Genomic DNA, 12,662 nt, shown 5'->3' with positions numbered 1-12,662 from the left:
GAAGCACAAACTGGAATCAAGATTTCTGGGAGAAATAACCACCTCAGATAAGCAGATGATACCACTCTAATAGCAGAAAATGAAGAGGAACTAAAGAGCCTCTTGATGAAGGTAAAGAGGAGAGTGAAAAAGCTGGCTTAAAACTCAACAGAAAACTAAGATCATAGCATCTTTTCCTATCACTTCATGGCAAATAGATGGGGAAACCATGAAAACAGTGACAGACTTTATTTTTCTGGGTTCCAAAATCACTGCAAATGGTGACCTCAGGCATGAAATTAAGACACTTGCTCCTTCAAAGAAAAGCTGTGACAAACCTGGACAGCATATTAAAAAGCAGAGCCCTCACTTTGCCTAAAAAGGTCTGTCTAGTCAAATCTGTGATTTTTCCAGTACTCATATACGGATGTGAGAGTTGGACGATATAGAAGGCTGAATGCCAAAAAATTGATGCTTTTGAACTGTGATGCTGGAGAAGACTCTTGAGAGTCGCCTGGAGAGCAAGGAGATCAAACCAGTCAATCCTAAAGGAAATCAATCCTGAATATTCCTTGGAAGGACTGATGCTGAAGCTCCAATACTTTGGCCACCTTATGCAAAGGGCCAACTCATTGGAAAAGACCCTGATGCTGGGAAAGATTGAGGGCAGGAGGAGAAGAGGGTGGTAGAGGATGAGATGGTTTGATGGCATCACCAACTCAATGGATATTAATTTGAGCAAACTCTGGGACATAATGAAGGACAGGAAAGTCTGGCGTGCTGCAGTCCATGGGTCACAAAGAGTCAGACACAACTGGAGGACTGAACAACAACAACAAGGGCCAGCCTGGCTGAAGAAGCTGTCAAGCAGGTCCCCCAGGAACCCTGGGGCAGGCCCTGTCCCCCAGCCGGCCTGGCATTGGCTCCTAGCTGTCCCTCTCTCCACTGGAGGGACAGTGACACTGGTCTGAGTCCTCTGTGTCCCCTTCATTCTGTTGCTGTGGTGGCCTGGGGGAGCAGCCCTGGTGGCACGGACAGCTGGGCCACAACTATTTTGTTCCCTGACCCAGGTCTTCCATGACCAGAGTGTCTGAAGGCAGCATTGGCTCCTTTTAGGGCCCTGCTCTTCAGAAGCTCACCTTCTACCCATCACATTGGAGTCAATGTGAATGTTGAATTGGAAAAGTCACCTACTTGTCCGAAGAGTAGCATAAATCCAAGGTGGTCTTTAAAAGCATGGTTCAGATATACACTGAAGTTTCTTGAACCCAGTAACACATGTCCACTCCAAAGCCACATGGATATGCTTTCTGGTTTACTTGGGGTTCATGCCTTTTCAATCCAGAACCATTTTAGGCCTTTGTATGAAGATTATCCAGAGCCTCTAAGTAAGGTGGCCCTAAAATGTGGTAGCCAGTCCAGGTTGGCTAGAGGAGATAATGAAGGTGTCATCCTTTGCATGGCTCAGGGGCTTTCCTCAATGCTCGGGTCACTCATGGATTTGTCCACACAGGCCATTGAAGCTTTGGGTTGCTGCACAGGGCCAGACACGGAGTGATGGGTATGAAGTGGGCAGCAGATTGGCAGCAGGGTCTTTTGTACTTGTTGGAAAGAGGACAAGAGGGTCACCTGGATGCTCTGAATCTTATTTCCATAGGAGCCCCAGGAAAATACATGGCAGGGCCACCAGTGAAGTTGAGGCAGTCCAGGTACCTCCACTTCTCAAAGGTTCAAGATGGGAGGCTTGGGTAGTCCAATTTTTCCTGTATGTTCTCATAGACAGGCCTCTATGCTCCCTCGGCAATTTGGCTTGTCAGGGCAAAAGAATACAGTGACAGTTGTTTGTGCATTGGCATCCTGTTCCCCCAGGCTAGGCAGCCCCCAGAGGCTGATCATTTTGGAGGTGGGGGCTACTGCAGACCTACAGAGCAGTGGCTCAGCTCTGAGATCCTCTGGGACCTCACCAAAGTAGTGCCTGCTCTCAAGGCTCTGGAGTCTGAGCAGCCCGTTTGGTCTCTGTCCACGAATCTCTTGAAAGGGCAACAGTACCTGGTACTCAAGTGTCTTAACTGACCAACAATCTCACTCTTAATGCCTGTTTGGAGTGAGGCCACTAGTAAGGAAGTGGTGCTGGCCAATCTGGTCACTGGCAAGTATCTCTTTTTTTTTTGCAGAGTGTGGGCTGCAGGTTTGTCAGGAACCCTAAATCCTACATCCTTAGTTGCTGGGTAGTTCAAGGCACATTATACAAGCTTTTCTGTGCCTCAGCTTTCCCTTCTGTATTTCTATGTTCATTGAGAATCTTCTCAGGGGTAGACAAAGGACTCTACTGGAAGGATGGGCTGGGGAGATAGACTCAAACTCTAGGACAGTCCTCTGGTGCTTCAAAAGCTAACAAACTTGATTAAGGTCACTCATCCTTAAAAACAGCTCATATAATAATACCCACTCCCTAGTGGGTTTGGGAAGCCTAATTACCACTTGTGAAATGTTTTGCAAGTTCTCAGAAGAAAGGTAATACATCATGGCAAAATATGACTCTCATAATTGTGATATTCTCAAGCTGCCTCCAGGGCTAAGTCCTATAAAATTGCCATTTGAGAAACTGCAATTGTAACAAAGTATAACTATTACCCATAATGATATGAGACTAATGTCTAAGGTATTCCTGTGCCCATGGAAAACTCATATCAGCCCGGAAGTGAAGAAGGTAGACCAGGCCACCTGCTCGAGCTTATTCTGCTCTTTAATTCCAAAAGTAAACAAACTCCCTGAAGAGAGGCCCCTGCAGAAGCACCAGATAGCAACAGTGTTCTCTGAGCACCAAGTGTGCACCAGGCAGTGTGTTATGCACGCTATCTCACCGAATCTTGCCAAGTTTAGGAAGTAAGTTTTATTATCTCCGTTTTGCAGAGGAGAAAAAAATGAGGCTCAAAGATGTTAACTTGCCCAAGGAAAATGAACCCGGTAGTTATAAATAGGATGGCTCAGAGCCGAGGAAGAGTTGGGCCAGGTGGGAGGCGACCACAGAGTCTAGGCAGGAGCCAAGGAGACTTTGAACTAGGTTAGCAAAGCCAGGATGACTTCCAGATTTCCAGTTTGGGCACCCCACCTTGCAAACAAGCCGGTGACTAGGTCTGCTCCCAACGCAGAGGCAACCGAGGATGGGAAGGCCGCAGGGAGGGCGGATGACTTTGGAGCAGGGTAGCCTGAGTTTGGGACGGCCAGCATATCTCCACGCGCTGACGTGGGCCTTGGGAGGGAAGTTGAGAAGCAGTCATTGACACGTTTGACAGGTGAAGCCTGGGAGGAGATCGCCAAAATGAAACGTGTTTCCCGGGGTCACTACCCTCAAGGCTCAGTTCTCGCAGAGGGAAACCTCCATAAGGCAGCGCGGGCCAAGGTGTCAGGGGTCAGCGAAGACCTCCCCGTGGGACTCCCGGGCGAACCTCTCCCTCCCCATGGGCCTGCGCAGAGTCAGCAGCCCTGTTTGGTTCTCCACGCCCTCCCCCCGGGTCCCCTGTCCCTCCGGCCTCCGTCGTCCCCGCCGTCTCCTTGGCCCGGCGCGGGGCCGAGGGCCGGGACCTTCGCTTGCCGGGAGCCAGGAGACCGGCGTCGCGCGTGGCCCACCTCGCTCCTCGGGGCGGCGGGGCGGGGCTCAGGGCGCATGCGCAACGGCCTTACGGAAGCCCGGAAGGAGGGGAGGGAGGTGCGGCTCAGGTTTCTCCGGGAGGCGGCGGCGGCGACGACGGTTACGCGGCCGGCGCTGGCACCATGTACCCGCTGTAACGCGAAGACCGCGCTGCGCGGGGGGGCGGGGGGAGGAGGAGGAGGACGCCGCGGTGAGTTCTCCGCCATGAACCTGAGGGGCCTCTTCCAGGACTTCAACCCGAGGTGAGGCGCCGCCCGCACGGCTTGGGGAGGCGCGGCGGCCGTGTTGCCGCGGTGGGCGACGGGGCCTGCCCGAGCCTCCTCGGAAAACCGATCGGCCTCGGCGCCGCCCCGCTGCTCCTCCCGCGTCCGCTACGTTCAACCTCCGGCCCACCGTCCCTTCTAGAACCTCTCGGCCGCGGCCCCAGCCTTGCCGGAACCCCACGCCCCTCTGCTCGCCTTCCCTTGTCGTTGTCCCAACTTCCCTCTCACCACTCCATCTTCTGGCACCCACTGCCTGCCTCCGTTCCCCGGGCCAGGGCCGCTTCACTTGACCCGACACCCCTACCCCCCACCCCAGCTGTTTCCTCCAGTTTCTCCCAGCCCTTGAGGTTTGCCTTGGACGTTTGCCCATACCTCGCTTGTTTGCTTCTTTGTGGAACTGATACCTGAAATACTGTTGAATCCTTGGAGTCCGTGTCAGGGTATGGCGGGACCTTACGTAATGCTTTCTGGGGGGTAAACCTGACAATTTTCCGTGCGTGTTGTCTCAGCAGTCTTGATTATATGTTTATTTGCAGGAAGTAGATATTGCCGTTCTGTTTCCCAGATGGGGACTAGGGAGTGGACAGGATGGAAGGCACTCAGGCTAAGGAATCGAGCGTCTCTCCTTGCACTTGCCCAAGTGTTCTGTAACTCTCTTACCTCCTCAGACTGTGAACTCCCTAAAGCAGAGACGGTCTCCTGCTCAGTTCTCTATTCCCAACAGGCCCGGTAGTGTCTGACACACATAGGAGCCACTTGTAAAATGTGGAACTAAACTGAGCCCAAAGACCTGGATTGGAGACCAGGCCATATGTAACTGGGGGCTTCTCTGCTTATGTGAAAAATAAGGAGTTGGTCTAGCTGACCTCTGAAGTCCACTGCCCTGTGAAGGGAGTGCCGTGTCTCATATTTGCTGGTTGGAAGCCACGCACTCGATGAACCTTTCCTATGCTGGGTTCTGGGCTGGGGGTTTCAGATGCTGGGAGGGCCCATGGGAATGGAGAAGGGCAGGGAAATAGACGACTTATGGCAGTGTGCAGTGTTGTACTGTGGCAGCCCAGGAGAGACCACTGTCCAGGCTGCTTGTGGGGGATGCAGGGAAGTCTTGGGGTTAGAGATAGAGGATGAGAGTGTGTGTGTGTGTGTGTGTGTGTGTGTGTGTGTTGGGAGTGCCATCTCCTTAGGGATGGTGGCATTTTAAGCTGCGAGCCATTGTGACTTCCTGAGCGCTCTTACTCCTCTTTGAGCTCTGTCCTGTTCGTCTTCTGTCTAGTCTGAAGTGCCAGTGTGCCCTTCCCAGTGCAGTCATTATCACTGTTGGCCTTCAAGATGCTCTGCATAGAGGAGCTTGTTGAGAGCAGGTAGCAGAGAACTGACTACATGCATCGCCTTCCTCTGCTGCTCCTAGGTAGGGATTAGGGTTGATCTCCGGGTTGGCAGAGTTGGATAGGCCTTGTGTATTTGGCGATGGTGATGAGAACGATAAGATCTGAATTGTTTTGTGTCCTTGGGCCACTTACTTATCTATTTTATCCATAGCAGAATAGGGAGGCCAATTTAATGATTGATTGCAAAGCACTTTACAAATAGAAAGCTCCAGGACAATTTTGCAAGGTGACAAGAGCTTTCTAAAGCTACAAAGAGTTGCCTGGAGTGATCAAACTAACAGTTGCCGAAACAAAACCGTGCTGCACAGATAATGTCCTTAACCACTTTTTTCGGTAGCTTCTCCCCTCGTCTCCCAGAATTTGCACATGAAAATTATAATCAAATACCAGCTATCTAAGGGCTTCCCAGGTGGCACTAGTGGTAAAAACATGCCTGCCATCGAAGGAGACCTAAGAGATGTAGGTTCGAGCCCTGGGTTTGAAAGATCCGCTGGAGGAGGAAATGGCCACCTAGTCTACTATTCTTGCCTGGACAATCCCCATGGACAGAGGAGCCTGGTGGGCTACAGTCCATGGGGTCACTAAAAGAGTCAGACACAACTGAAGCAACTTAGCACACATACATGCACCAGCTATCTAAACAGCTTTATGGTAAACATCACCATATTTGTCAGCCTTTTAGTTCTCCAGGGATTGAGATGCACAGCTCCCTGGGAAGTGTAAAGGTGTGGTGGGTCAGTGGAAGTGAGCAGTGTTTCCTCACAGCGGAGACTGCTGTGACGGTGGCCAGCTCATGTTGGCAGCTGCCAGTTTTCAGCTGGTGGTGTGTTATGTCTCACGGGCACACCTTGTTTTTGACACTGTTCTGTCATTTTTAGTCTTGCTTCATGCCTAGGAGGACCTGCCAGAGAGCTCTCGAGTGAACTGAGGGCTTGTGCCAGGGCCTCCAGCTTTGCCCCCTGCCTGGGATTCAGAGCCCATTCCACACCTGCCTCCTAGCCCAGCACCTTGGCACACACTGTTCTCTTTGCTGGGAATGTTCCCCTCTCCTCCTGACCTAGTGAACCCCTGTTTCTCCTTGAGATCTCAGCTCACTTGTTGCTTGCTGAGAGCAGCTTTTTTGCCTTCCTGGACCAGCCCACTGAGCCCTGTTTGTACCCCTGTGCATAGGGTGCTATGCTCCTCCTCCATGCTCTCGCCTGGACCCTTGTGTTTGTCTGTGTGCTTGTTTGATTAATGCCTGTCTGCCCTGTGAAAAGGTAGCTGTAGCTCTGTCGGGGCAGGGACTTGACTCTGTGCTTTATAGTCGCCTGCCTACCTGGCTCAGAAAGTGTTTGTGGGAGGGATGGATGAATGAATGAACGACTCACTCTGCAGAGTCACTGTCTTCCTCATGGTCTGCGGCCTGGTTCTCTTTCCTGTCACCCCCTTCCCTCCTTCAGAATGCAGCCCTTCCATCGGAGAGCTGGGAACACTGTGACACCAAGCCGACTGTGGCTGCCTTGACTTTGCAGACTGTGTATGTCACAGGAATAGTCACTGTCAATAGTCAAGGCAGGGGCCATGACTCCAAATCTCCTTTCCATCCTTTTGATCTTGGTGAGTCTGAATCTGCTGCTGTATTGCCAACGCTCTGGGAAATGGCACGGACAGAATGATTCACAGCTGTCAACACTCAGATGTGCAGGAGTGCCAGCTGACCTTCTGCCTCGTTGCATCTGGCTCAGAACTGGTTGATCATGAGCTTCTTTTTAGTTATAGAGGTTAAAGCTTGCTGGTAATTAACAAAAGGGAGCTGCCTGGCCTTTAAGAGGTGTTTGTAAAGTATAGTAAAGCATTCCTTAATCAAATATCTCCCTGGTGCCTACTGCAAGCCAGAAATGTGCTGGGTGCTCAGAGTACAATTGTGAATGGGACATGGTCCCTCGCCACGCTCCTCAAGCCCAGCAGAAGATGCAGAAATGGAAACAGATTAAAATTCACACAGGATGAGGTGTTCCAGGGACAGGAACCTAAGAACCATATGCTGTGGGAACACGAGGGGCAGAGCCACGAATTCTGTCTAGTTCAACAGGGAGGGTTCCACAGCCTGGTCCTGAAGGATAGACTTATAGGCTTTTGTCAGACCAGAGTGCAGGGAGGGTATCTTAGGAGGGATGAAGTATGCAGAGGTCCAGGGTCATGGGAAGGCCTGGTGTGTTAAGACAGTGGTGAAAGGTCAATGTGGTAGGGGCATTGCAGACAACACCCATCATGTTATTTTAAAATACTCTATCTACATAGTGCTCACAATTCCTGTAAATATTTTTGGCACATTACTGTTGTTTTTTTTTTTTAATGATGCTTCAGATGCATCAGTGGTGAGTGTACGTTGGTACTGTTAATGAACTCTTAACCTCCCAAATGTCTGTTTATTTGTTGTTCTGTCATCTCAGATTACCTATAGTAAGAAAACCCTGTTGATTATAGTGAGGTTATTGTTAATAATAGCTATGACTTATGCGACACCTACCATGTGCCAGGCACAAGGTACCCATTATCTTGAATCTTTACAGCAGCCCTGTGAGTTTGATATCAGCCTCGTTTTGTAGAGTCTTAGCTTGTGACTTCCCTAAAGCCACACAGTTAGCAAGGGCCCAAGTCAGGATTCTAAGAGGTTGGTCTCCTTCTGAAGCCTTTGCTCTTTTGGGTAGACCATGCATGCCCCCCCCCCCTAATTTAGTGACATGCCCCCCACCCCAATCATGGCACAGTAGGTCCAATTTACTAAGGAGCCTTCTATTTATGAGTGGTAATTAAACAAAGCAAACCTTGTGTTTGAGCTGACACATCCAAATGAGTGTTATCTTTCAAAGAAGTTACTTAGGGAAAAGGTAAATATATACCTGTTGCATTGCTCATACCCCTTGTTACTCATCTGAAATTTTCCTTTGAAGCAAATCATCTAAGAAAATCTATCTCACTGCTTTATAATCATATACAGTTGTTTAACCAAAATAGTGCCAATTAGTTTGATCACACTTCCTATTCACTAGACTTAGCTCTGACTGACTTTTGGCCATTTCTAAAAATCCACTGTCAGTGAAGATTTGGCACCATTGAGGGTATTCAAAAGAACAGACTGTGGGTTCTCAAGGCAAGTCCAGGAGGAAAGGTCCAAAGATGACTTGAGCCCTGAAGTGGGATTAATGCCCTGCCTCCCAGGGGAACTGTTTAAATGAGACCAGTCTCACTTGAATGCAGAATTTCTGGTTTTGAAAATATCATTCCCATTACTTGCTAATTACACACACATTTTTGTTGGGTACGAGTTCTTTGAAGAGCAGGGTGGTGAGGGGTTCGATAAATGTGTAGAGTGTTGGATACAGAGAGATATGAGCCATTGGGAACTCTGTTATAGGAGAGAGACAGTGGATTAGAGGCATTTTAGATAGTTTCCTAGGACTTTGGAAGTGGAGCTTCCCAATATTGAGCTTGGGGTTTCCAATTGCGTCGCCTGATCATAGGCCATACCTGTACAAGGAGACTAGAATTTAAGATGAAATCCCTGAACTCTGGAGATAGGCTCTATTTAACTGATGATTTGTACTTTGTCACCTATGACCTAATAGCGAGTAAAATGATTGCTAAATGAGCTTGTTACAACTGGTTTCTTTGGTCATACTAGAGGTAAAATTCATCATTTACAGGGACTTTCTTATCCCCTTATCTTAATGAGTGGATATATGAGCAATCTAGTGTGGAGAGAGTGACCCCTACCCCACAACCACAAAGCTGGGAAACAGTTCCCACAGGCCTGGGCTCTATCTAGTCCTCCTCAAGAGTCATTTGCTTTTATTTGGCTTTTGTGTGTTCTTGCCAGTAAATGACTAAACTTTGTAAGATTCTGCTCAGTGTAAGAGGCGCAGTTCCTTTAAATGTTGGGAGAGTGTCAGCAGCTTGTCAATTGGAGCCATTCTCTGAAGTTATAGACAGGTGCTCACAGGGATGTGTCACCCAGAGCATGTATGTGTGTGTGTGTGTGTGTGCCTGCTCCAGGTAAAGCCAGTGGCTTTCACTGGAAGAAAAGTATGAGTCCAGTTGCATTCTTTTGACTTGTAGAAAAAAAAATAATAAAACTTTATACTGACAGTGTCATCTCTTTACTTGGTATATTTCCTCCATCCCTAAATCCTTTTCCCCTCACTCCAAGGTGGAGAGAGGGGATTTGAGCCTTAAGCAGAGAGCTCCGTGTACATTTCAGAGAGGATACTAGCTTTGTAGTTTGACTCATGTGACTATACTTAGTGATCTTGTATTGGCATTACAGATTCACATGAGAGTGTAGTAAAACCATTTTTAAGGTGTAATTGGAAGAGTGAAATTGAGGAAGTGGTGGTTCGGTGCCAGAATATCCACTGGAACCTCCATTTGCTGATTGGTGGAGAATTGAGCAGTCTGTTTTTATACTTGGATTCTGGTCTGAAAGTTTCTTGAAAAGTAACATACTAGTTTAGGCTTTTAATTTTTTTTATTTTTAATGATTTTTTATTGTGGTAAGAGTCACAGGATATAAAACATAGTGTTTTAACCATATTTATCTGTACAAGTCAGTGGCATTAAGTATGTTCACATTGTTGTGCAACTGTCACCATCATGCGTCTCCTGAATCTTTCACCTTCCAAAGTTTAGACTTTTTTTAAAAAGTAAACTTTCCTATCACTGTGTTACTGCTATGTCATAATCTCTTCCTGCCAATAAGCTTTGAAATTTCCTATTTAATAGGCAGTCATCTTTTTCTCTTGGGTTTAAATGTATTGGTATTGTTGAGATACTATTATTTTTCTTCCCAATTAGAAGCATGTATAAATTCAACATTTTATAATTTCTGATGGTATTAATTTGTTTTATTTGATTGACTCTGGAGTTGTTTGTTTTTTCAAGGAGCCAGCTATTCATGTTACTTATTGATTTCATTTTGTTTCCACATTTCTACTTCTACTTTTATTATTTCCATATTTTGGCTTCTTTGCTTTTTTCCCTTAAAATTCTTGGAGAGGAACTCAATTCTCTGGTTTTCCTTTTGTCTCTTTTCTTTTTTGCTTTGATTTACACTTTTCGAGTGGATAAATGTTCTCTGAGCTTTGCTTTGGCAGCTGTCTGGGCATATTGATATTTCAGTTGTTTAGTTGTATTTTAAATATTCTGTATTAATTCTGTTTCATCCTTGGCTTAGTCATTATCTAAGAAAGGAAACTAACATTTATTGTGTATTACCTGCTTGGTGCCAAGCCCGGCAATGGTGCTTTCTATATATTTTTAAAAGAAATATTGTCAGATTAGTTCCATGCCTTATGGTCATGCTGTTAGGTTTTCATTATTTAGATTTTCCTTATTCGTCATTTGAATGCTTTTTGCTTTGAAATCTAATTTATCAAATTACTAGTAAATTGCTTCTCTTTTCCTTACTCAATAATGATAAACCTGTGTTGTCTCCTTTCTTGTAGTTGGTTTGACTTTTGACATTGGTTGCAAGTGTGACTGTTGACTGCAACAGATTTAGATTTTATTTTTTAATCCAGTAAGTGATCTTTCTTATTTTAGGCCTGTGATAGCAGAATAATGACACCTATCCCCCAAATATGCCCACATCCTAATCCTTGGAACTTCGAAATACATTCCATTACACAGTAAAGGGAAATTAAGGTAACAGCTGGAATTATGGTTGTCAATCAGTTAACCTGAAAATAGGGGAGATTATTCTGGATTTTCTGGCTGGGCCCATTATCCGAGGTCTTAAATGTAGAAGAGGGAGGCAGAAGAGGAAGTCAGAGTGAGTCAATGTGGGGAGGAGTGCTGGAGCTTTGAAACTGGAGCAGGGGGTTACTAGCCAGCTCTGAAACAGCTTCTGTGTGTGCGTGCTAAGTCGCTTCAGTCGTGTCTGACTCTTTGCAGCCCTAGGGGCTGTAGCCCATCAGGCTCCTCTGTCCATGGGATTCTCCAGGCAAAATACTGGAGAGGGTTGCCATGCCCTTCTCCAGGGGATCTGCCTGACCCAGGGATTGAACCTGCATCTTTTATGTCTCCCACATTGGCGGGCAGGTTGTTTCCACTAGAGCCACCTGGGAAGCAGCTTCTTGAAGCTGGTAAGACAGGGAAACATTCTCTCATAGAGCCTCCAGGAGGCTCAGAACCCTGGGGACACCTTGATTTTCACCCAGTGAGACCATTTCAGACTTTTGACATTCAAAACTGTAAAGATACTGTTTGTGCTTTTTAAGCCACTAAGTTGGTGCTAATTTTGTATGGCTGCAATAGAAAACCAATACCACAACACTTTATCCTCTTTAGATTTCTCCAACAACAATATTTGAAGAAGTTATATTTTGTTATTATTTGTTATTATAAGTTGTTATTTGTCCTCTTGTAAGGTCACCTTGTTTTCCTTATATTTTTAAGTTTTCATGTAATAGACCCAGAGCTCTTAATATCCCTTTGAAAAGTGAAAGTGAAGTTGCTCAGTCATGTCTGACTCTTTGCAACCCCATGGACTGTTGCTCACCAGGCTTCTCCATCCATGCGATTTTCTAGGCAAGAGTACTAGAGTGGGTTGCCATTTCCTTCTCCAGAGGATCTTCCCAACCCAGGGATCAAACCCAGTTCTCCTGCATTATAGGCAAACGCTTTACCATCTGAGCCACCAGGGAAGTCTAATATCCCTTTCAGTTCAGTTCAGTCGTTCAGTCGTGTCCGACTCTTTGCGACCCCATGAATCATGGCACCCAGACCTCCCTATCCATAACCAACTCCCGGTGTTTACTCAAACTCGTGTCCATCGAGTTGATGATGCCATCCAGCCATCTCATCCTCTGTTGTCCCCTTCTCCTCCTGCCCCTGATCCCTCCCAGCATCAGGGTCTTTTCCCGTGAGTCAACTCTTCTCATGAGGTGGCCAAAGTATTGGAGTTTCAGCTTCAGCAATTCTGTCAAAAATTATTAAATACTTTTCCAACATTTTAATTTTCATTATTTCCACTGCTCTTTCTTCTATTAAGTAATAGAACTCTTTTAGGGAAGATAATGTATTTATCTTACAGGGTTTACTCTCCCCACCTCATTTATTTATTGTTTTATAGTCTGAAACTCTTTTGGAAAATTTTTGCCTCTGTCTGTTATCTAATTTACCTAAGAACCTTGTGTTTGTCATTGTCCTTGCATTTGTTAATGTTCTAATCCACTTTTTTCTTTTAAAAATCCTTTCTGTTTTCCAGTCCATTGTTTCTGCTAATGATATATGTAGCTGAGGGCTTTGGTTGACAAATTGGTTCTGATTTTCTAGATTGTGTGATATCCCCCTGTGCTATCAGAGAGAAAAAGTTCTCTCACCTGGTAACTTTCTGTT

General features: G+C 46.5%; 1 protein-coding gene and 1 pseudogene across 1 annotated transcript in view; both read left to right on the top strand.

Annotated features, from left to right (window-relative positions):
- The window catches only part of LOC122688978, a 735,084-nt pseudogene that overhangs the window by 679,553 nt on the left and 42,869 nt on the right, over positions 1-12,662 (top strand).
- TMEM185A (transmembrane protein 185A) overlaps positions 3,075-12,662 on the top strand; it is a 41,767-nt gene continuing 32,179 nt past the window's right edge. The window contains exon 1 of the mRNA XM_043894986.1: positions 3,075-3,873. Coding sequence (XP_043750921.1) covers positions 3,302-3,873 — 572 coding nt within the window. The 5' untranslated portion in view covers positions 3,075-3,301. The remainder of the gene's footprint in view (positions 3,874-12,662) is intronic.

This window comes from Cervus elaphus, chromosome X (assembly GCF_910594005.1).
Source record: "Cervus elaphus chromosome X, mCerEla1.1, whole genome shotgun sequence".
NCBI classification, from domain to species: domain Eukaryota; kingdom Metazoa; phylum Chordata; class Mammalia; order Artiodactyla; family Cervidae; genus Cervus; species Cervus elaphus.
Note: the sequence above shows the minus strand (reverse complement) of the source record. Positions and strands in the feature narration are given on the sequence as shown.